General features: G+C 54.9%; 10 protein-coding genes across 10 annotated transcripts; 6 read left to right on the plus strand and 4 right to left on the minus strand.

Annotated features, from left to right (window-relative positions):
- Positions 1–80: 80 nt before the first annotated feature.
- P152DRAFT_393377 (FAD binding oxidoreductase) lies at positions 81–1,619 on the minus strand (the record flags this gene model as incomplete). The annotated part of the gene is made up of 3 exons (XM_033676193.1): positions 81–205; positions 255–1,419; positions 1,476–1,619. The coding sequence occupies 3 exons, from the start codon at positions 1,617–1,619 to the stop codon at positions 81–83; spliced, it is 1,434 nt and encodes a 477-aa protein (XP_033536254.1).
- Positions 1,620–2,397: 778 nt separating this feature from the next.
- P152DRAFT_281734 (DUF947-domain-containing protein) lies at positions 2,398–3,697 on the minus strand. Its single transcript, XM_033674926.1, has one exon. It carries the CDS (start codon positions 3,498–3,500, stop codon positions 2,571–2,573), a length of 930 nt encoding a protein of 309 aa, XP_033536255.1. The 5' UTR covers positions 3,501–3,697; the 3' UTR covers positions 2,398–2,570.
- Positions 3,698–5,216: 1,519 nt separating this feature from the next.
- On the plus strand, positions 5,217–5,999 carry P152DRAFT_393681 (uncharacterized protein; the record flags this gene model as incomplete). Its single annotated transcript, XM_033676214.1, has 1 exon — positions 5,217–5,999. The coding sequence occupies one exon, from the start codon at positions 5,217–5,219 to the stop codon at positions 5,997–5,999; it is 783 nt and encodes a 260-aa protein (XP_033536256.1).
- Positions 6,000–7,115: 1,116 nt separating this feature from the next.
- Positions 7,116–7,662, minus strand: P152DRAFT_456897 (uncharacterized protein). Its single transcript, XM_033679112.1, has 2 exons — positions 7,420–7,662; positions 7,116–7,367 (listed from the first exon to the last, which is right to left on the minus strand). Exons 1-2 carry the CDS (start codon positions 7,455–7,457, stop codon positions 7,199–7,201), a joined length of 207 nt encoding a protein of 68 aa, XP_033536257.1. The 5' UTR covers positions 7,458–7,662; the 3' UTR covers positions 7,116–7,198.
- P152DRAFT_456898 (MED6-domain-containing protein) lies at positions 7,648–9,200 on the plus strand. The gene is made up of 3 exons (XM_033679113.1): positions 7,648–7,928; positions 7,978–8,318; positions 8,369–9,200. Exons 1-3 carry the CDS (start codon positions 7,850–7,852, stop codon positions 8,990–8,992), a joined length of 1,044 nt encoding a protein of 347 aa, XP_033536258.1. The 5' UTR covers positions 7,648–7,849; the 3' UTR covers positions 8,993–9,200.
- Positions 9,201–9,289: 89 nt separating this feature from the next.
- On the plus strand, positions 9,290–10,740 carry P152DRAFT_456899 (DUF1777-domain-containing protein). The gene is made up of 2 exons (XM_033679114.1): positions 9,290–9,922; positions 9,971–10,740. Exons 1-2 carry the CDS (start codon positions 9,634–9,636, stop codon positions 10,375–10,377), a joined length of 696 nt encoding a protein of 231 aa, XP_033536259.1. The 5' UTR covers positions 9,290–9,633; the 3' UTR covers positions 10,378–10,740.
- Positions 10,741–10,833: 93 nt separating this feature from the next.
- P152DRAFT_456900 (mannosyl-oligosaccharide glucosidase) lies at positions 10,834–13,773 on the plus strand. Its single transcript, XM_033679115.1, has 4 exons — positions 10,834–11,214; positions 11,274–11,759; positions 11,810–13,296; positions 13,368–13,773. The coding sequence occupies exons 1-4, from the start codon at positions 10,971–10,973 to the stop codon at positions 13,611–13,613; spliced, it is 2,463 nt and encodes an 820-aa protein (XP_033536260.1). The 5' UTR covers positions 10,834–10,970; the 3' UTR covers positions 13,614–13,773.
- A 1,158-nt stretch (positions 13,774–14,931) lies between these two features.
- On the minus strand, positions 14,932–17,313 carry P152DRAFT_456901 (uncharacterized protein; the record flags this gene model as incomplete). The annotated part of the gene is made up of 2 exons (XM_033679116.1): positions 15,198–17,313; positions 14,932–15,076 (listed from the first exon to the last, which is right to left on the minus strand). Coding segments are annotated over exons 1-2 (1,907 nt in total), but the record flags the coding sequence as incomplete, so codon positions are not given.
- Positions 17,314–18,329: 1,016 nt separating this feature from the next.
- Positions 18,330–19,919, plus strand: P152DRAFT_472372 (uncharacterized protein; the record flags this gene model as incomplete). The annotated part of the gene is made up of 4 exons (XM_033681149.1): positions 18,330–18,501; positions 18,737–18,960; positions 19,016–19,325; positions 19,372–19,919. 4 exons carry the CDS (start codon positions 18,330–18,332, stop codon positions 19,917–19,919), a joined length of 1,254 nt encoding a protein of 417 aa, XP_033536262.1.
- P152DRAFT_456904 (uncharacterized protein) lies at positions 19,900–20,536 on the plus strand. Its single transcript, XM_033679117.1, has one exon. It carries the CDS (start codon positions 20,132–20,134, stop codon positions 20,294–20,296), a length of 165 nt encoding a protein of 54 aa, XP_033536263.1. The 5' UTR covers positions 19,900–20,131; the 3' UTR covers positions 20,297–20,536.
- Positions 20,537–21,017: the final 481 nt, after the last annotated feature.

A 21,017-nucleotide genomic window follows, 5' to 3' on the forward strand; every position in this document is an offset into this window, starting at 1 on the left:
ACTGCACAAGGCAAGAGGCCATGAAGAACAAAACCGCGTGGTATTTGAACGACGGCATGGAGGTCCAGCCAAGACGGTTTTCACATATGCGTTAGGCTCACCATCTTCGCGGGGGAGAAGATATTGCCTGGGTCATACTTTTTTTTCAACACCTTAAGCTTCGTCGAGTTTCGGCCGTAGATCTCTTGCGGGGTGTATTCAGCCGCTGCGATATTGTTAGTACTATTACTCCCCATCTGTGACAGCTTACTTACTGGCAGAGTTAGCATATATGCCAGAGCCCTCGCCCTTTTGTCCAGACGCGGCACCATCGATGCCCATTTCGCGACCGATCTTTTTTAAAAAGTTTCGGTTGAACTCGCGGAACTCGTCATCGAGTGCCGGGTCCTCCCACTTCATGGAGGTGGCCACGTTGTGATACGCTCCCCGGTTGGAGAATGCCATGGCCTCGTTCGAAACCTCGCGGATCTTATTATTTGGCCAGGCCTCGAAAATAAAGACCGCCTCAATGGAACCTTGATTGGCCAAGACAAACCGGTTGAAGTCCTGGAATATGTCCGAGACCTTGTCCGCGTTGAGAGGGAGGGTGAAGTTGGAGCCGCCGCCGTTTTTCCTTCCACCATGCTTGGCCATGGGATTCAACAGGCTATTGACAGCAGTATATGATGGCAATACCGCAGTAGAATTCATCGTCGGTTCCAAAGCGAAAAAAGGAGCGAAGAAGGCTTTTGATTCCTCTTCAGTACCAAAGTATACCGGAAGAGCTAGTGGCATGACCACGTTCGACCCAGGAGGGGTGGCGAATCCAAATGAAAGGCACGCACGCGGGTCTTCTCGTCCAGCGACCTCGTTGAAAGCAGCAATCAGTGCATGCAGTTTGTCCATCGTGAACCCCAGCATGCCCGCCCAAACAGAGGCTGGCGCTGGATGAGCTCTAAAGACAAACTCCGTGACCACGCCGAACCCTCGACCGGCTCCTCGGACCGCCCAGAACAGATCGGGATTCTCGGTTTCTGATGCGACCAGGCAAGACCCGTCGGCCAGCACGATCTTCACCCGAAGAAGGTTGTCGATGGTCAGTCCGTACAGTCCACTGAGGTAGCCGTAGCCACCACCCAGAGTCAGTCCTCCAATCCCGGTGTGGTTGACGGTGCCCCCGACAGTGACCAACCCTTCCGCTGCAGCCGCGACGTCTACGTCTTCCCAGAGGCAACCGCCTTGTGCGACGATTTCACGAGTTTCTTTGTTGATCTGGACGCCGCGCATTTGCGAGAGGTCAACAACGATGCCCTCGTCCGTCGAGGATCCTCCCGAAATCGTATGACCACCTCCTTTCACGACCAAGAGGACCTCATTGGAGACAGCAAACTTGACGGTGGTCGCGATGTCCTCGTCGCTTTTGACCATCACTACAGCGGGCTATGTGACTTCGTTATTATTCGATCTTCTGAAGTTATATTGATCGCTTGACTTACAGCCCGCTTCTCAATGGCACCGTTGAAGCGCTTGAGGCTTTCATCGTAGCCCTCAGTTCCAGGCTTGAGTATCTTCGCAGTGGACGAGCTTAGCTCCTTTTCCAACTGTCCCACCCAGGTTGGCTCCCTGCTAGAGTCGGTCATTTTGATGTTTCTTCGTAGATTTTCTTCAAAGGCGATAACTTCTCACTGGTTTGACCTGGTGAATACCGCGAAGGAGTATACTATATATAATGAAATAGTACGCAACAACGCGACCATCCATCATGCCCGGACACGAGATGACGTAAATGCCCGTGGTAAACATCGTAACAACTCCTGCCGTTGGGTGGCTTACGTGGTTATTCGGCGGGGTTTGAATGTATTAAGCCCCGATATGGCTCCCAAATTTGCATCGAAGCTTATGTCAAATTGTGCGCTTATGTGGGGCTTCGTTGCATAGTCTTCCGTATTGCTGATATTTCAAATTATGCATTGCCCAATGTAGGTCGAGAAACGACGTAAGATTTCGGTTGTTGCCCTAAGCATCGATATGCTAGGTACGTAACTCGTATAGCAAAGCTGACAGGATCCGACGTGCCCTTGCATAGACAACGTGTCACGTGGATCAGTGACTGAAAAGGCATCATCGCAATATCTGGCGGCAGAGATGTGTGAGCTGATTCCTTCTTGTGAGCAGCACGAGTACATATGGATATGTACCCGAGACCGCTGATGGTGCATCCTGCATGTGCCATAAGCCATTGCATTTAAGGCTATTGTTAACCATCATACACCATCCCGCCCCCGTCTGACACATATATTCTTTTCTGATTCACCTGCGACCATTGAGGACGACAGGTGCGCTCAATACTAGCCAGCTCAGGGGGGATTTCCTATCCGCCAGAGCAGCGCGCATTTCCATTCGGCTAGCTTCATGCAAGCTCGACGGAAGAGGAAACTCTTCCGAACCAACTGCTCTTAGGTCCGAGTTGGGGCTCAAGATCTCCCTCGCTTATCAAAAATGCTTGGATAATGGGGCTGCATGTTCTGAAATCAGGCAATACAGATACTTGATAGTATTCGCTCTCAAGGCTAGACAACGCCAGCAAAAGCTTATGACCCTGGCGCCCTACGTTCGTCTGGCATGGCTTTCTTTTCTTTAGCCCCTTGCTTCTTGCGCCGTCGCTCCACGGCCCTCACTCGATCCTTGCCTTTCATCTCAGTGAACTTCTCCGTCAGAGCCAGACGCTTCAAGTCGGAATTCTTGAGGTGGTATGCTTTCTTGCCCGACTTCGCCAGCTCCTTCTCGTTCTGCCGATGCTTTCGCGATAGTTCCGCAAGCCGTTCCTTTTCGGTTCGAGTTCGCTCCCGATCCTCCATCCGCCGCAGTTCTTGCTTCAGGACCTCCCCCTCCGCTTCAGTGATCGCGGGCGGCTTTCCTTTCGACCCTTTGCCTTTCGATTCTTGGATTTGCTCCCGTAGGGTATCCATTTCCGAAGTGCGATATTGCTGAAGGAACCCGTACTGGTTGGTTGCGTGAGGATTGTTGGATTTGTTTGCGACATGGTCAAAACGCGGATCTCGAGAGCGACGGGCTTCGGAGTTCAAAATGGTCCGACGACGAGTTACTGGTCGGTTGCTGGGTAGACTCGCTGGAGCGTGTTTAGATGATCTGGCTCGTGGATTGGTATCATCCTCATCGGAAGAGTTAGAGGTATCTGTATCATCAGATGACTCGTCTTCGGGTCCCTCTGGTTGGGTATGCTTTCGTCGTAATGAATCGATGTGAACGGAGGTGTTGGACGACTTTGGCCTCTTCTCATTGCGACCGTCCTTTGCACCCCTTTGGACCTGTGTAGATCTTCGCGACTCTCGAGGGTCAGGACGCTTTCGTTTCCCGCTGGTCGTAGAAGCTGGATCGAGGGCATCTTGGGCCTTTGCCAGCGCTCCAAAAGATAGTTTTCCAAGGCTACTCTGGATGTGAGAATGGGGATTTGAAGTTCTCGTGAGACCAGTCGATCGTCCTGGAATAGGTTGTTCCATTTTGTGAAGCGCTATCTTCGAAATATGCACAGGAGAGGAATGGTTTCCAAGGGTCCGTTTGGAAGTTTCCTGGAGTTCAGACGTTGTCCAATTACTGGGTTCGTATTCTTATATCCAGTAGCATGTAGGTATAGATCATTCCATTGCCACGCTCTATTTGTTTGCAGAGTCGTTTGCAGTCCTTGGGCATGTGTTCTATGGAAGTTTTTGAGGCTTCATGAAGTGAAATCGATAAAATGTGGGGGCAGGATATCGGTGTCACGTGCATACGAAATCAATTTGGCGTCTGCCTTGTTGCCTTGCGATATCACTTCACTTCATCAAATGTTGATTCACTTGGGAACAATATCAAGTGGCGCAATTGCAATCTTCACATCAACATCAGTGATTATAGCTATACGGGCGCCATGGCTTATGAAGTGGTGCCTGCTTCAATATCTGTTACGATATTTGATACGAAACAGGCATACATATTTTTGGATTAGCGCCAGGCGCTGTAGGCAATCACTGGGCATTGAGTGAGTGATTGAATAAACAGACGCCAGTTCAACCATCAATCAATACATCATATTGACAGATATTTCACCTGAATGTCTGCCTTTATTCATGGTTACTCCACTTCTGCCATCGACCCGTCATCCAATTTGTTGTCAATTACTGATGACAAAACGCAGTGGCAAGTTGCCCAAAGTGGTCAACCGGAGACAGGAAAGACACAAGCAACTCCGGCAAGATCTCAAAATGGAGGAGCCAACAGTACCTGAGTGGAGAGTCAATTCTCAAAGTAATGGAGCGTCCAAATCCTCTCCAGGATCTTCCGAGTCAATTGTGTTTGCCGGGCGGAACCCATCGGGGGTCAAGGGGCGGGGCGGTCGTTCTGCCCGCAATAACACACTGAAATGGGCCAACAATGCCTCGCACTCGGTGAATTGGGGCCACAATGGTGCTCGATCGGATCCGAATCCAGCAAATCCCTTCACTGCTCCCGTCAGAGGGGTATCGATACCCTCTAAGCCAGATCGAAATCGAAGCCGAGCGAGAAGACCTATGGAGCCTAGAATGGAATCTGGTAGTCACTTCAGCAGAGGCCAGGGACACCAACAACCAGATAATATTGCTTTCTCTCAACACCTGAACCCTCATTTTAGAAACCAGGGGACATATGACACCACGGGTATGGATGTCTCTCGAGAGTTTCAGCCACCGTCAACATATGGCGAAACTCTAAGGCGAGATTATTCGTTCACTCATGGGTTTAATGGATCTACTTCGAACTCGTCAGATTCCATGCAACAGTCAGCAGCGGTCAATCCGCAGTCGTTCGGTTTCAACATGCAGCAACCTATCTCATCTCTGGGCAACCTGCCTGTCTCAACTGCCGAGGGTCAATTCCACTCGCCTGGGATGCCATTTACCAGCGGACAATTTGGCAGAATGGACACTTCGCAAGCACAGTCCCAAATGCTGTATTCCAGCGGACAATTCGGCGGAATGAGCACCTCGCAAGCGCCGCCTCAAATGCCAATCATGCCGTACAGCAACAGCATGTTTCCGATGCAAGCAGGCTTTCCAGCGCCGAGCGGGACATTTCCGAACATGTTTGGGAGCATGTATATACCAAACATGCTACCCAACCCGCCCATGCCTGGTTCAATGCTTGATCCGTCGATGATGTTCCCGATGCATCCAGGGCAGCAGCAACAGCAGCAGCAGAACATGCCGGCTACTGTCCCTCAATATGATCCGGACGATTTCCGAGGCGTACCTGGTACCGTAAATCGAGATATCCTGGGTGCCGCTCAGCGGAAAATTCCTCCTCCAGAGTTCCCGACCCTAAAGCCGTCACCGACAAAGCCATATCTGGCCCAGACCACGACCCAGTCAATTCGAAGGAGCGAGCCGCAACCATTGTTGATAGTTACCGACCTGAACGGAACTCTCATTTACCGTGGTGGTCGTGGAAAGCAAAACTTTGTCCCTCGTCCCAATCTGGACGAGTTCCTCTCCCAGCTGTTCTCCGATGATTCATTCCGCACAATGGTCTGGACTTCCGCTCGACCCGAAAATGCCGCTGCGATATTAGCGAGGCTTCTCACCCCGGAGCAGCGTTCGAAGCTGGTTGCTGAATGGGCTCGAGACAAGTTAGGGCTCAATCACAAGCAATACAACCAGAAAGTCCAGGTGTACAAGCGACTTTCAGCGATATGGCGGGACAAAGGCATCCAGAAGAGCCATCCGCGGGCCGCTAAGGGTGAAAAATGGGGCCCTCACAACACCGTCCTTATCGACGACTCCCGAGAGAAAGCGAGCAGCGAGCCGTACAACCTCATATGCATCCCGGAGTTCGTCGCCGAGAAGAAAGCCGAAGGGAAGCCGGAAGGGGAGGCGGAGGCGCGCGTTTTGATGAAGGTTCTGGAATACCTGGATGAAGCGAAGTACTGGAGCAACATCAGTGCGTTCATCAGGGACAGGCCTTTCGCGATGGAAGATGTTGGTTAAGCGAGACATCGGCCAGCGGAGTCTGGGATGGCACGATGAGATGGATTGTAGTCTCTACGTATTGAATGGCATCGATGGTAGATCGATGCGGCGCACTTTCGGCTCATTATTACATGATCATCAGATACCCTAGGATAAGGATCGGTTCGTTATGGATTTTACATAGGGACATAGATAAAATGGGATAATTCGTCTGAGCTATCAGAATGAACTGTGGTGCTTCGTGCTACTTAGATATGGCCAATCGGCTAGTCTTCCAGTTCGCAGTATGCATGCAAGTCTGGTGACCGAGGGCGTGTTTTAGAACCATCTGCCAAATATCCAAGGCATGGTCCCGAGTGCAGATATGTCAGTCCCGGACCCTCGCCTGTGAAGCCCACTGGGACTGGAGGGTCGGTCGATCTCCGTCATCCTTTCGCAGCAGGACAGAATATGTTTCTGCGGTGCGTAACTCTACTTGCCCCGATTCATCCAGGCTGGGCCTTGGAGGGCGACGGAATAGTTCCTCGTAGATTGATCAAAACCAATCTCGATAATGCTGCTTCAAGGAGACCTGGAGCGTCGTCGATACCGCTCACCGGACCGTACTCTGTGTTCCCGTCGTTCGTCTCGATGTCTATGTCGATGCCGTTCTCTTGATCGTGACCGGTGCGCCCTCCCTCTATACCTGTCCTCGGACCGTGACCTGTGCCGGGGCGGCTCACGCCTGTGTCGTTCTCTCGATCTTGACCGCGATCTCGAAGGTCGTCGCTCGTGTCGTCGACGCTCGTTACGGTGTCGCCGGCCTTCGCCGGGTCGATCCGACTCGTCATGTCTGTGTCGTCTCCTGTCCGATCTGTGCGCGGCTGCGGGCTTGGAACGCGCATCCCTCCTCCTGTCCACCTGTGCACTTCCTTCTAACACCTCCTCCTCCGCGCCCCCATCACCCCCACCATACGCACCATACCCAACCCCCTTCCCCACCCCATCCAAACCCCCGGCTACATCCCCACCTCCCGCCGTCTCTGCCAACGCGCGCTTGGCATCCGAGTCCGTCGCCGTATCCCCGAGCGGTACCTGATTCGGATTCCGATCCGGCACCGGCAGCCCCAGTGCGGCGGCCATGGCATCTTCCTCTGCTTCCTTGATGCGGCGCAGTTCTTCCTTGCGCGCATCCGCGGCAGACGTCCCGTCGGCTTCGTCGCCTTTCGCGTACCAGTTTAGGTCTTTGCCGCTTTGCCATCGGCCGACGGCTGGATCGGGAGGTTAGTCGCGGGGTATCTTGAGTGGGGGATCGAGTACGTACGGGCCATGAGGGAATGGCCTAGGTAGTTTTCGCGCTGGGCGTCGTTTTTGACATCTTCCCATTTGAATTCGGCTCGGCCACCTCTGCGATAGATCAGTATGATGGTCGGATATATAGGATGCGCATTGCACGTACCTGCTCCCTTCTTTGCGGATTGTTTGTAGGAGATCCATGATTGCATGAATAGCTGTCGTAAGGCTCCAGAAGAACGAGTCTCTAGTGCAAGACAACGAAGTCGGATTGAGTTGTTGAACAGTTGAACGTCATCGGAGCAGATGGAGACTCGGAATATTTAATGCCTCAGGCACCAACAAATCATCACCATCAATGACTTGACCAGACGAATTCAATTGAAGCTGCGGTCTTCATTCACTTCAACCACTTCAACTGCTCTAAGGGGTTTTATTTAACTCAATTTACGCACTTCACTATCATCCACGGAATCTTTTCTCTTGCCCAGGCGCTTAAACAGGAAAATTATTCAACTTGAGGACGCTATTTAGCTTCCAGAACTGCCTTGAAGCTGCACGAAGCTTGCGGAATGAAAGTTCGACCACTTTAGAATATGGAGATCCAGCTTGATGAGATACAATGGCGGCTGCCTCAAGCCGTCGAATTCTACCGTGGTGTGCATACGGACTCAGGTAAGTTTAACGCGACCAATGCCCGTCCGCCCGTCGCTCATATATACAGTCCACCTCTACTTCATGAACTCCCCCTTCTTCGATCCGACCTCCAACAACGGCGTCCTCCGGCAACAGAGTGAGCTCAATCCAGCGATGCAGTACCTCCTCCGAAGCCGCGCGGATTTCGAGAACCGACTCAAAACCATGCAAGGCCTGGAGTTCATGGTGGTTCAAGAGCCGCAGCAGTTGAGCGATGGCCAGGATACGGGGATATGGATCATTCGAAAGCAGGAGCGACAAAAGCGGCCGGGGAAGGAGGATGAGCTTACGGTTCTGGGATCCTACTTTGTGGTTGGTGAGGATGTTTATCAGGCGCCTTCGATCGGGGATATCATCCGGAATCGGCTGGTATGTATCTCTCAGCACACTTGTGATAGGTCATCTTTAACACTTCACAGCTCTCGGTCACTACCAGCCTGACGTCACTTCTATCACTTACAAGCTCCCTACCGCTTTTCAACTCCGCAGAGGGATATAGCTACCTCCCACCAACCTCTAAAGATCTCCAGCTCAGCACCATCGCGACCTCCCGATCCCCCAGCCGCGCCAATACCCCCGGCTCCGATACTTTCCAACAACCGGGGCACGAACCCTCCAGCGATGAGAAAAGCGACTTGTCCTTATTATGGGACTCATTCCAGCTCGCCAGTCGATACGGCAGCGAATTCGCTGACGAGAACCCCCTGCTCGGCGAGCCGGGCAGCTTCGTATTCTCGTCGACCAGTGAGCACCTGCAGACGCAAGCGTCGAAGGTGACCTCATCGCAGAAGTCCGCTACCAATGTCACCAGCTCCTTCGCGAGCGGCGTGAGCACGCCTACATCTGTGTCTCGGAAGCCAACGCCGGTCCCGATATCTGCAGGTCCTGAGTCTCGCCAGGGGGTATTGCCGCCGGTGCGGAAAGGTAGCAAAGCGCCGGGAACTGGGAGTACCCCGACGACTCCAATCAGTGCTGGTGGGACGGGGAAGATCTCCTTTAAAAGGAGGAAGAGCAAACCGCCGGGGACGGAGGAGATAGGATGAGGGGGTGGGAGTTTTTGTTCTTCTGGTTTAGCATAGCGTTTGGATTTGGTAGAGGTTGATACCCCAGGACAGGCGTATATCGAATTTTCTTTGCACATTTCCATAGACATAGAGACCAGGACACTTTAAACAGCGATTGGACGTATGGATGTGTATCAGTAGACACTCACGGTAGAGAGTGAAGAGTAAGGGGTGCCAAACTGAAGCCCAAAATATATTGCGGCCTTGGTGCCTTGGTGCCTTGGCCTTTCTCAAACTTCCCATCGTATTCCAATTGTTGTGGTGATGAACTGAATATCAACTGATGATTGCAGAACTCCTGTTCAAAGATACCTAACTTGACATCCTCCCAGTAAACCCGAACCTGTGCCATTCATTCATTATACCCCCCCATTCATCCCTGATCGCTGGACTCTGCTGCCGAATTGACACGCCCCGAAAGAATCCCCAACATTACAATCAACTCAAACACGCGCATCGTGGACTCATCACACCTCTACATCGCAACTTCAGTCGCAACTCAAGAATCGAGTCCTAGAACCGTGTCCTAACTCGGAGTTCTCTGCTTTAGAATACTTCCTATCGACATCCACGAACCGGCACAAGAAAGGAAGAACGGATACCCTACCACTAGAGGTGCCATGGCGGAGCCTCCACATAAGCGACCAAAGCGGACCGATAGCTCTGATATGTGGGACCGCGGTGCCTCGGAATTAAAGCCTCGTACCCATCACACAGATCGACCTGGCCCCGAAGATACATCAAGGAGAAGGGAGCGGAGGCGTTCGCGATCAAGATCGCGCGAAAGAGGGGACGCAGGGCGGGACCGGCCTCGAGGTGATCGAAACTACGACAGTCGTGACGGGAGGTCGAAGCCGGTAAGGCCTAGGGAACGGAGTGCTAGCAGAGAACGCTACAACGCACGACGAGGTGGGTTCCTACTCCAGTCTTCATGCCGCGGTTCTAACAAATATCTAGGCGACGACCGAGCCAGATCACGATCACCGCGGAGAGATGAGTCGAAGTACAAAGGCCATCGCGCACGCTCACCGCCACGAGGACCGCGCACCGATCGATCCAGAGAGCGACGCCGCGGCGACGGCGACCGATCCAAGGCCAATGTGCCAGAAACGAACGGAACCGCCATGGGAGCATCGTCTAAACATGCTGCGGACAAGAAGGACCCGGATGAGATGGAGGGTATTGAGGAAGACGAGGACGCTGTCATGAAGCGGATGATGGGATTCGGCAAATTCAACACGACCAAAAACTCGAAGGTTCCGGGCAATGAGATGAACTATGCGGTCAGGAAGGAGAAGAAGACAATGTACAGGCAGTACATGAACCGGCCAGGAGGCTTCAATCGACCTCTCAGTCCTGGGTGAAGGTAGGACGTGGGGAGGAGAGGTTTTAAGTTGTCGATGCGGATATTTCTAGCGTTTGGTGATGATGTCGACCTGCATCGGCCGGAAACACTGTATACATACTCTTAGCTAGCCTCCATGATCGAGGCAATTGGCGCTGTGTTCTAGAGAAAATCGGTCGTTTCCACGATCTATCGACCTCTTCACATGCTTTGCTCTTATACACATGGAAATCTTGCTGGAGTCCAGCCCAACGGCCCTCGCAACCGCGAAGTTACCGTATCCTCCCTGTATCCACAGACATCGTACAGCATCAGGAAAGTTAGGTACATTACAGTCGGTATAAAATAAGTTGCAGTTAATAGATGGTACCTGAATATCAAGACCCTTAGTGTCGGAGCAGGAGTATCCCTGTCTCTCCGAGCTGCATATGATGCTCCTTTACCAGTGACATGTTAACTTCTTCACCTCCTCCAAGTACAGTTCTGATGGTTGGCAATGTCAATGTCACTCGTTTACTTCAATGCGATAACTTGAACCTGAATTTCAGCTTCGTGTCAATTCTCATGATCTAGTTCTTCATTCCGGAGTGGTTACATATGGCGAAACTTGCTATGGCGCGGATGCGCCTCGATTCCATGTGGATGTTTTGGGTCGTACTTCTGCTCCGTCTCGTGTCCGGCGTGGATGCGGACACGACATACACAGCTCAAGATATAGAGCGGATATCGAATAATACCTTACTATGGGGCCCATACCGTCCCAACTTGTACTTTGGCACTCGGCCAAGAATACCGAACAGCCTTCTAACCGGACTCTTGTTCACACGGGTGGAAGACTATGCGTCCATTCAGCACAGTATGTACCAGATCTCTACTCTAGAAGATTGAACGGTGCACTGACATCGACCTCCAAAGCTTTTCGTCATACCTGCGAGCAGAATGAGAACATGGCTGGGTACGGATGGGACATTTTCGACCCACGGCTCGGAGGCATCCAGACGATTCGCGACACAGCCAACGGCATAGACTTGACGACCTCGTTCATAAAAGACACGGCAGCCGGTGATAAGGGGGGCAATTGGGGTGTCCGCATCTCCGGGAAGCCGCGAGAAAAGGAGGATGTCAAGACCACCGTCATCTTCTACACGGCCCGCGAAGGGCTCGGTGGCCTTGAAGTAGAGACCGACGTACCGGCAGAAGGGGTGGAGGGTGATGTTGTCATGAAGGGCGAGAGCGGTGCGCTTGGAGACTTTACTATCACGGTTACGGGCGACCCGGAAGACCGAAAGGGTATCAATAAGCATCCGTTCCATTCCCATGTCACAGCGCAAGAGAAGCATTTGGATCGAACGTTTGTGAATACACAGCAGTTGCAGCCGGACGCCTTGTGGCAAACAAAACGTGCGTATCATCCAGTTGAATGTCGTACAAGCTGACCATGTTCTCCGCAGCTATATTATTCCAGCATTTGAAGACCCAGATTGAGGAATTGATTGAAAGGTACGGTAAGGACAACCCTCCACCACCGTATCAGCTATACACGATCGCGAACAACGCCGGGGCTGGGAACCTGCAATTCGTCCAGAAAGTATTCGAAGGACCGTTCGAGTTTGACATTCTGTTCAACTCCGGCAGCGCGCCCGAGCCGATTACCTCGACGACCATTTCGTCGAAGATCGAGGATCTCAAGAAGTCGTTCGCCGCGAAATTCAAGGACGTCTTCAAGCCGTCCGCGCCCTTCACCGGCGCCAAGTACGAGGAATTCGCCCATTCGCTCTTTTCCAACCTCATCGGCGGCCTCGGGTACTTCCACGGCGACTCCCTCGTCGACCGCTCCTACGCGCCCGAATATGAGGAGGAAAACGAAGGCTTCTGGGACGAGACTGCCGACGCGCGGTCGCGCGTGCAACCCGTGCTCGAGGGCCCGTCGGAGCTCTTCACCAGCATCCCGTCGCGGCCGTTCTTCCCCCGTGGGTTCCTCTGGGACGAAGGCTTCCACCTGATCCCGATCCTGGACTGGGACGTCGACCTGACGCTGCAGATCACGAAGAGCTGGTTCAACCTGATGGACGACGACGGCTGGATCGCGCGGGAGCAGATCCTTGGCCCCGAGGCACGCAGCAAGGTACCGGCGGAGTTCCAGGTGCAATACCCACACTACGCCAACCCCCCAACCCTCTTCCTCATCATCTCCTCCCTTGCCGACAAGCTCGACGCGCTGAAATCCCACCCCCTCACCCCCCACACCGACATCCATACCGACCCCAGCGCTTACCTCCTCTCCACCCCCGGCGCCGTCGACGCCGCCCTCCGCGACCTCTACCCCCTCCTCACTAAGCACTACGCCTGGTTCCGCCGCACCCAGGCTGGCGACGTCAAGTCCTACGACCGCGACGCCTTCTCCACCAAGGAAGCCTACCGCTGGCGTGGCCGCACCACCACTCATCTCCTCACCTCCGGCCTCGACGACTACCCGCGCGCCCAGCCACCACATCCGGGCGAGCTGCACGTCGACGCGCTCAGCTGGGTGGGGCTAATGGCCTCTTCCCTCGCGCGCATCGCGACCTTCCTCTCCGAAGACGATGACGCGGCGCGCTTCGCGAAACATGAAGCCGCGATCCGGCGCAACGTCGACGATCTGCACTGGTCGGCAGAGCGGAAGATGTACTGCGACGCGAGCATCGACGACTACGAGGAGCACGTGCTGGTGTGCCACGCGGGGTACGTGTCGTTGTTTCCGTTCATGGTGGGGTTGATGGATCCGGCAGGGGAGAAGATGGGGGACGTGTTGGATCTGATCGCCAATCCGGCGGAGTTGTGGAGCGAGCATGGGATTCGGAGTTTGGGGAAGGGGGATGCGTTGTATGGGACTGAGGAGGATTATTGGCGGAGTCCGGTGTGGTTGAACATGAACTACCTGATCGTTTCGAGGCTTTTGGTAAGCTTTCCTCTTCCCCCTTCCATTTCCCTCACACCCCCACTCCAACCGTATACTAACGTACCCCCTAGTCTCTCGCCCAAACCCCCGGACCCCACCAGTCCCGCGCCACGACCCTCTACGCCGCCCTCCGCCGCAACCTCGTGACCACGGTGTACACCTCCTGGAAAGAGACCGGGTTCGCGTGGGAGCAGTACCACCCGGAGACGGGGGCGGGCCAGCGGACGCAGCATTTCACCGGGTGGACGAGCTTGGTGGTGAAGATTTTGGGGATGCCGGAGATAGGAGGGGAAGGGAGGGAGAGGGATGAGTTGTAGTAGGTGTGGAGGGAATTAGGTGATGGCGGATGGTTGATTGATGGGGGTCATACCCCGAGGTGTGGTGGACGGTCATGTCCGCCATCCGTTACTGTACCTGTACATACTTCATCACATATCAAAAACGCATACCACATCACACATCTCACTCCCAATCGCAATCTCAATCCAACCATCCCAACACACAACCCCATCTCGAATCATAAAATATTCCATGCATTTCAATACTCATCATAAACGTAAAACTACCAGATCCTCATTCGTCGCCGAATCGTAGTCATCGTGCCTTCATTACCCAGAAAGTGGCGCTCTGGCTGGCGCGGTCATCCAACGAGCCACGCCGAGCGAGCTTATTAATGCCATGTATACGGAGTGGTGAGGGTGAGGTCGCCGCGTGGAAGCGACAATCATGTATGTGGAAACTCGTCGCCCGCGTTGGCTGGTCGTGAGAAGAGGCGTAGGTGTGTCGTGAATCAGAAGCGTGTCGTCGTCGCTTGTTCGTTTGGTTTCGGTATGTTCCGTTCGCGTGGTGATCGAATCGGTGAGAGGGAGGCCGATGTGGTGTGGCCGGACGGAGAAAGAGGGTATTCAAGAACCGAAATGGATGATGCATGGTCGTGTCATCGCGAGTGGAAGACGCGTCCTCCGCCTCCAACTTCCCACCATCCACCGCCTGCACTTCGCATTTCATTCAATCATCCCCACCCATCACCCCTCCGTCCCCATCATCCCCCTCATCGCAAACCGCCTTATTTCCCACCGCCACTCATCCCCCCTCCCCGCCTCATCCACCCACCCAGCCACCCTTCGCCTCCACACCGCCTCCTCCTCCCTCTGCCTTCGAATAAACTCCGGCCCCAGATCAAACTCCTCCGGCATCGGCTCGGTGAATCCGGCGGTCCCACTCGTCGTCGGCTCCGGCGAAACCGCATTCTCCGCGGTGCCGAGATTCACAGGTAGCGGCGCCGCCAAGCTCGCGCGCTTCGCATCCTCGCGCTCGTCCGGTAGGTCAGGCAGCCCGGCGAAGGGGTCGTCTTCCTCCTCGACGGAGAGGGCGTCAGGGGAGAGGACGGCGTTGGGATCGCCGCCGGTGGTGGAGCGGGAGAGGGAGCGGGGGTCGAGCTTGAGCCATTTCATTTGGCGGGGGTCGAAGAGCATGCCGCGCTCGACTTGGAAGGCGGAGGCGCGGGAGGGGAGGTGGGAGATGAGGGCGGGGCGGGGGGGAGATGGGGGTTGGTTTTGTTGGGGTTGGGTCGGGGGAGGACGGGTGAGGTGGAGGGTGGGGGAGAGGTTGAGGGGGATGGAAGGGGGGGTGGAGTGGGTGTGGTGGTGGCGGAAGTGGGATTCGTGGGGGGCGTGGAGGGGGAGGGTGGAGGTGGAGGGGTTGGAGTGGAAGGCAGCGAGGGCATTTTCGTTGCCTTCCCAGCGGTGGAGGACGGGGTTGAAGATCATGCCTTTCTCATCTGGATGCAAGTCAGTATGTGTCGGATGGAGAGGGGTAGGAAATGTGGAGCGGGGGATGGATTGGACGGTATTAGCCACCCAGACTCGGTGCATGCTGTGCTTGGCTTCAGGTCAACTCACTCCTCACTTGCCCCACGCCCACCCCTTTGATTAATAATGGTTTCTTCGTCTCACCATCTCTCTTCTTCTTGGTCGCATGGACTGTCGGGCTCCTCGCGGCGATCGTCGCCTTCCAGTTGGTGGTGACCGGCATCAACGGCCCCTCGCTTCGCGGGCGGTTAGACGTCGTGCCGAGACGTTGCTCGCGCGCAATCCGGCTGGCGGCCGTGTCTCGGGCAAATCGAGGGGTGTTCGACGGCTCGAACCCGGAGCGCAGGCTGGGACCACGAGGACCGGGGGTGGATGGAAGGGGCGTAGATGGGACGGATGGGAAGGACGATACACTCGAGCCGACCCCGGACAGCCTCTGGTTCTCCTGATTAAGTCCCAGGCGGCTCGGAAGGTGGCGAAGGGTCTTTGGCGGACCGCGGCTGGTCGGTTGCTTGGTGAACTTGTGCTCCTTCGTGGCGGACGTGGGAAGGTCGTCGAAAATGTCGAGTTCGCTACCGTCGCCCCAGTTGCGTTGGCGGGTGGGACGGTTGAGGGTTCGCCTTGCTGCAGCGTCTCGGGCCAGATGAGCGGGAGCGACGTTGGGATCTTTTCGCATACCGACGCGAGAGGGGGTGTCGGAGCCGCGATCTCGCTGGCGGGAGAATGGTCGTGAAGTTGGAGAGTTGGGGCGGTTCGGATCGGAATCCCGACGGAACGACGAGAGGGATCCGAGAGAAGATTTTGCGGTAATATGATGGGATTGGTTACTTGAGGCTCCGGTGGGTAAGAACGGAACATGAGACTTGGGTTGCGAGTGAGAGTGAGAGTGTTGCGGATAGTGGTTCCTGAGCACGGGAGCGGATCGCTTCGCCTTGAGTAACTGCGCGCTCGTCGTGGTGGGCGCGACACGGCCAACCCGACTCATATGGCTTGCGCCTGGTTCGAGGACCGGAGCCAGGTTCGAAGATTTCGACGTGGGACGCGGAATTCGGGATGTCAGCGGCTTGTCCGTGAACGTGATGGTGGTCGCGGCAGATTTCGTTGCCGGCGTGAACTGCTTGACGTTCTGGACCTTCACATTTCGATTCAGCTTCAGCTTCTTCGGATCGAAAATATCGCCGCCGAAATCCAGGTCGTCAAAGGACTCCTCGGGTCCTTGCATGGAGCCTGCGGTCCGTGGTCGCGACGCCATCGGCGACGGGAAAGGATCGCTCGGAGGGACAGGATCCTGCATCGGTGGAGGAGCCGACGTCGGGGGCTCTTCGACTGCTTTGCGCTTTTTCAGGAGCGCGCCGAAGTCGAGCGGTTGATCAGGCAAAACCAGCCCGTCCAACCCATCGTCTTCACTCTCCGCGGTCACACAACTCCCAATACTTGGACTCATTCCGGAGGCGGACGAACTTCGACCTCGCAGCTCGCGTCGGGTGCCTCCAAATCGGATGCCTAAGCTTCCTTCGGCCCACTCGTCAAACTCGTCTTGGTCGGTCAGCGGGGTCACGGGGCATTTCGGCGCGTCGGAGCCCAGTTCGGTTTTCAATTTCAGTCCTCCCGCGGTCGGCAGTTCGATGTCCTCGCCCCAATCGTCGTCGACCTTCGGGCGCGACTTTTTCTTACCAAGACGCTTGATGGTGCCGCCGAGGAGCGCGGACGAAGGGATGTTAGCCGGGATGGGAATGCCGGCGAGCTTCGCGGAGGAAATAGCGTTGGTGGTGGAGGCGTCGTCGTTGGGAGCGATCAGGACCTGCCAGTCTTCGTCGGCGGCGTTGGATTCGGAGCGGACGGAGGCGCGCGACGAGAGGGAGAGGGAGGTGCGGGTGCGGGGGGTGGTGAGTTTGGCGAACATGTCGCCTTGGAAGTCGGCATCGTCGTCCCAGTTTTCGACCTGAGTAGCCATGACGGCTGCTCAACTGGGGAGGGACAGCCGAGAGGCGGAATATGGAGAGCCGATAATGCGATGGACGTTGGCGATAATGTGGTGTAGGAGGGTGAGATTGGATGGAGGTCGGGATATGAGAAGAAATTTATTTCTGGTGGGTGGTGAGTGGATGGACCATGTGAAGGTATGGTGGCCTTCCCTCGTGCAAGAGTGAATTGATTGAATTGTTGAAGTGTGGAGGTGAAACATGGAGGTGGAGGAGAAGAAGTGAAGAGGTTGGAGGTTGGGGGTGGAAGCTGCAGAAGGGAGAGGTGAGCGTGGAGGTGAATGAAGGCATCAAGGCCACAAGGCATGCACAGATGAGCCAAGTAAGGTACCAAGGCCACAAGGCGCAAGGGAGATCTCACGCGAAACTGACGCGCTTCTCACAGGTGCCCATCTCCACTAGAATATCACCGTTGAATAATTACTTACGCATTGATGAGGATGGAAGAAGTGTTCTATCCATTAATAGATACAAAACTGATCAACTGATGTTACGAGTCCCAATTAGAACTCTAAATGTCCCGATGATGGGATTCAACCTTGCCGAAACGTCTTATCCAGTTATCCTTCTTGTCTTCACATCAAAGACCCCCAAGCAAACCACGACACGTCCACTCCCTTCAGATATTACTCCCACCACACCCCATTCAGGCCAACTGGCAATATTAATATCTCAGAGCGTAAACCGTTAACCCCCTGGAAGCTTCATTGCTTCCATTCCGCCCCATCTATTTCATGCTCCTCTCATTTCTTTTTTGATTAGAGTAGTTCGAAGTCATTCAGGCTCCAGGCCCCAGGACGCTGTCACTGCTGTGTTGCTGCCTACAACGATACTGTGTCCTCATATCTTGCTCGTGCTATAATTCCTGTCTGCTGCTGAGTGTGTTGGCTGATGGCTCTTTAAGTAAATTGAGGTAAGGATCCGACTTCAGACTTGGCTGCCTGCTCCCCGCTTAGTCTAGCTCTGGTTAGCGGCATAGCATCACACCCCAGATTGTCGACATTGGGATTATTTATGTGCGGACTGTGGAACAGCAACAGCACGAGCAGTCGATCATCAATCATCGATCGTTTATCATCTATTATCCTGATTTCGATCTCCCTGTAGGACGAGATTACTGTCGAGATACGCTCTCTCCAAACCGCTCGACCGTCATTTCCGCTTAGAAACTCAATTAGAATATGATATCGCAATCTCCCTCCGTCCGCTCCATCCCAGTCTGAGGTGCGAATTTCTCACCATGTCCACAAGCACCGACCAGATCCTCCGTGTCGATCGATCCGACAAGGAGTCCTTGACCAGCGAGGAAAACGACTACGTCCTTTTCAAAGTATCTCGAGACGACGGCACACCATCAAGCTTGGGTGTGAGCTTGACCGCAACGGAAGGACTCGCTGTGTTTGTCGGTAGGAGTAAGTACGCTTTTCGTCGTCAAATATTTCAATCGGCGTATATCAACATGGGTTCGTCGATTATCGATCTGGAGGTCATGGTTTTTGCTTCCTTGTACGTGGTTTGATTTTCTGGGCGAGTCCCTCCTGTCGCGCTCGGACGGCGTAATTTTATATTTTATATTTCGTCATTGTTTAGCCTTTCCTATCGGCAACCCCATGTCAGCTAGACCGTCAGACTAACCAGGTCGTGTAGTCGTTCCAAGTCGCATACGGAGCATCAAGGCGCCCAACTATCGTGGTAGCGATGAGAACTTGGAAGTAGCCGTGCGGCACTGCGTTCTCGAGGAGCCGATCCCGCCTCAGCATGCCGAGACTCTTGCCGGGCTGGAGATCGTGGCGTATAAATCGTCTGTAAACAAAAATGCGGCGGAGGAGCAGCTCCATGTCGTCATTCGGCAACAGGTCAGCGGCATCGTGGTATGGCCTTACGAATCATCAGCCCCTGAAATTGAAATGCTAAGACGTCACCCAGCAACGACTCGCCACCATCGAACTCGCACCCAGCGATGAAGAAGTCGACATCCTCTCCTGGACCGCGACCGCCGTCCAGTCCGCCCATCGCTTCCGCGCCGAATCCGCAACCCTAACCGCCCAACTCCAAGCGCAGCTGACCCGCGCCGAGACCCTGCAAACGGAGCTGGAAGCGCTCCTCTCGCGGAAGCGCGATGACGAAGATGCCATGCTCCTCAAGTTCGCGGCACTGCTGAACAGCAAGAAGCTGAAGATCCGCGAAATGCAGCGCGCCATGGCCCTCCGCCCGCACGCCGCACCCGGTATCAAATGTACCTCACCCCGCCCATCCTCCGAATCACAAACTGACTTCCCTAGCCGACGAATCACCCCCTCCAGACAATTCCGACCACAAACCTCCCCGTCCCAAACGCAAACCCCCCACCCAATCCCCCTCCCCCTCATCCTCCTCCGACTTCGAATCCATGCCCCTGCCCCGTCCTGCCTCCCCCTCCCACTCGAACGACGACACCTCCACCCAGCCCCCCAGCGACACCGACACCGCCACTGCCAGCGACCATGAGCCCGAATCTAGCCCTCCGAAAACCCGGAAACTCGGCCGCGTCGGTGGGGGGAAGCGGTCACCAATTCCCGCGGCAAATCAGGGGCGGAATGCCGCCTCGCCGCCGGCGACGCGGAGGAGTCGACGGCAGCAGAGTAAGGAACCGTCGCCATCAGTGACGACGGCGCGAAGAAGTCAACGTACGCGGGCGAGTCAGGTGGATGAGGAGGGGGATGGGGATGAGATGGAGGTGGAGGTGGAGATGCCGCCGCCGAGGAGGGAATTGCCGCATCGGAGGGGGGTGGTGGAGCGGACGGATGAGAGGGTGGGGGAGGAGGGGAGTGAGACGGAGGATGAGTTGTGAGGGGAGAGGGTGGAGGTCGGTTGCGTACCGTGCTTACTTACTGCACACACAGTGGGGATTAGATGGAATGGCCGCAGTTGGCTATCGGAGACCTACGCTACACTGCACTACGCTACGGCAACCTCCTCATCGAACACTCTCCAAAGCTCTAAACAGCGATAGCACATAATATCGTGTTGCGCCACATCATCATCGCACGTGGTATCCCAACCATGTCTGATCGCCCTCCCGCGGTACTCCCCTCGCGCCGACCCGAATGGAATGACGCATGCCTGACGCTCCCTGGGACGGCCATCCACACTCCGGTCCAACCCATTCTCGTCCACCGAATCTTCGCATCGTCGGGCTTCTCACGCACGACGATCATCGGCGTCTAAATGTCTCCATCTCCTCTACGGTAGTCTCTCCATCTCTTCTGCAAGTCCCTAGATCGCCTACCTACCCAGAGTTCCCATCCATCAAATCTCGCCCCGCCCATAAGGCTGGAGCCCGCGGCTGAGGGTTGAATCGGCTGGTACGGATATCCAAAGTTCAGGGAAATCTACTCAGGCACGAGGCGGTCATTGGTAGGGAGATGGGGGGATGGTGCGGGTCAGTACGGACCCTAAACCGCTTCTGGGGAATTTCCCCTTTTTTTATTTTTGTGAATATCGGGGTTGGGAGGGAGGGTTTGATATTCTGAGTACTCTGGATATGGATGGTTGGTGGCCAGGGCGATGGGGTTTAAGTGGTGGGTTCATGTTGCGCCTGTGGAGGGAAGATGCAACGATGCTGGACTTGAATTGTTGCTTATCCCTCTTAGAATCAGTTTGTAAACGAAGATTTCCTTTCGTCTCCTATTCGATGTCAAAGAAATGCGAGATACCGCGGTGATTTGGCTGAGCCGTCGATGTTTGGATAATCCAAGAAAACCTACCAGGCTCTCTGCACTGTACCGCACCGTACCGCACCACACTCGACAACGCCTACCACCACGTGGACCCTGATATCGCGACTTCTTGGATGCGTCCCATCCCTTCTCTCAATGAAGCATGGCGATGGGATATTCGTGGGAAATCACGGCATGGATTGGTCGAGATGGTCCATTCGTGGTGCGGG

The sequence above is a fragment of the Eremomyces bilateralis genome (genome assembly GCF_010015585.1).
Source record: "Eremomyces bilateralis CBS 781.70 unplaced genomic scaffold P152scaffold_5, whole genome shotgun sequence".
Lineage (NCBI taxonomy): Eukaryota > Fungi > Ascomycota > Dothideomycetes > Eremomycetales > Eremomycetaceae > Eremomyces > Eremomyces bilateralis.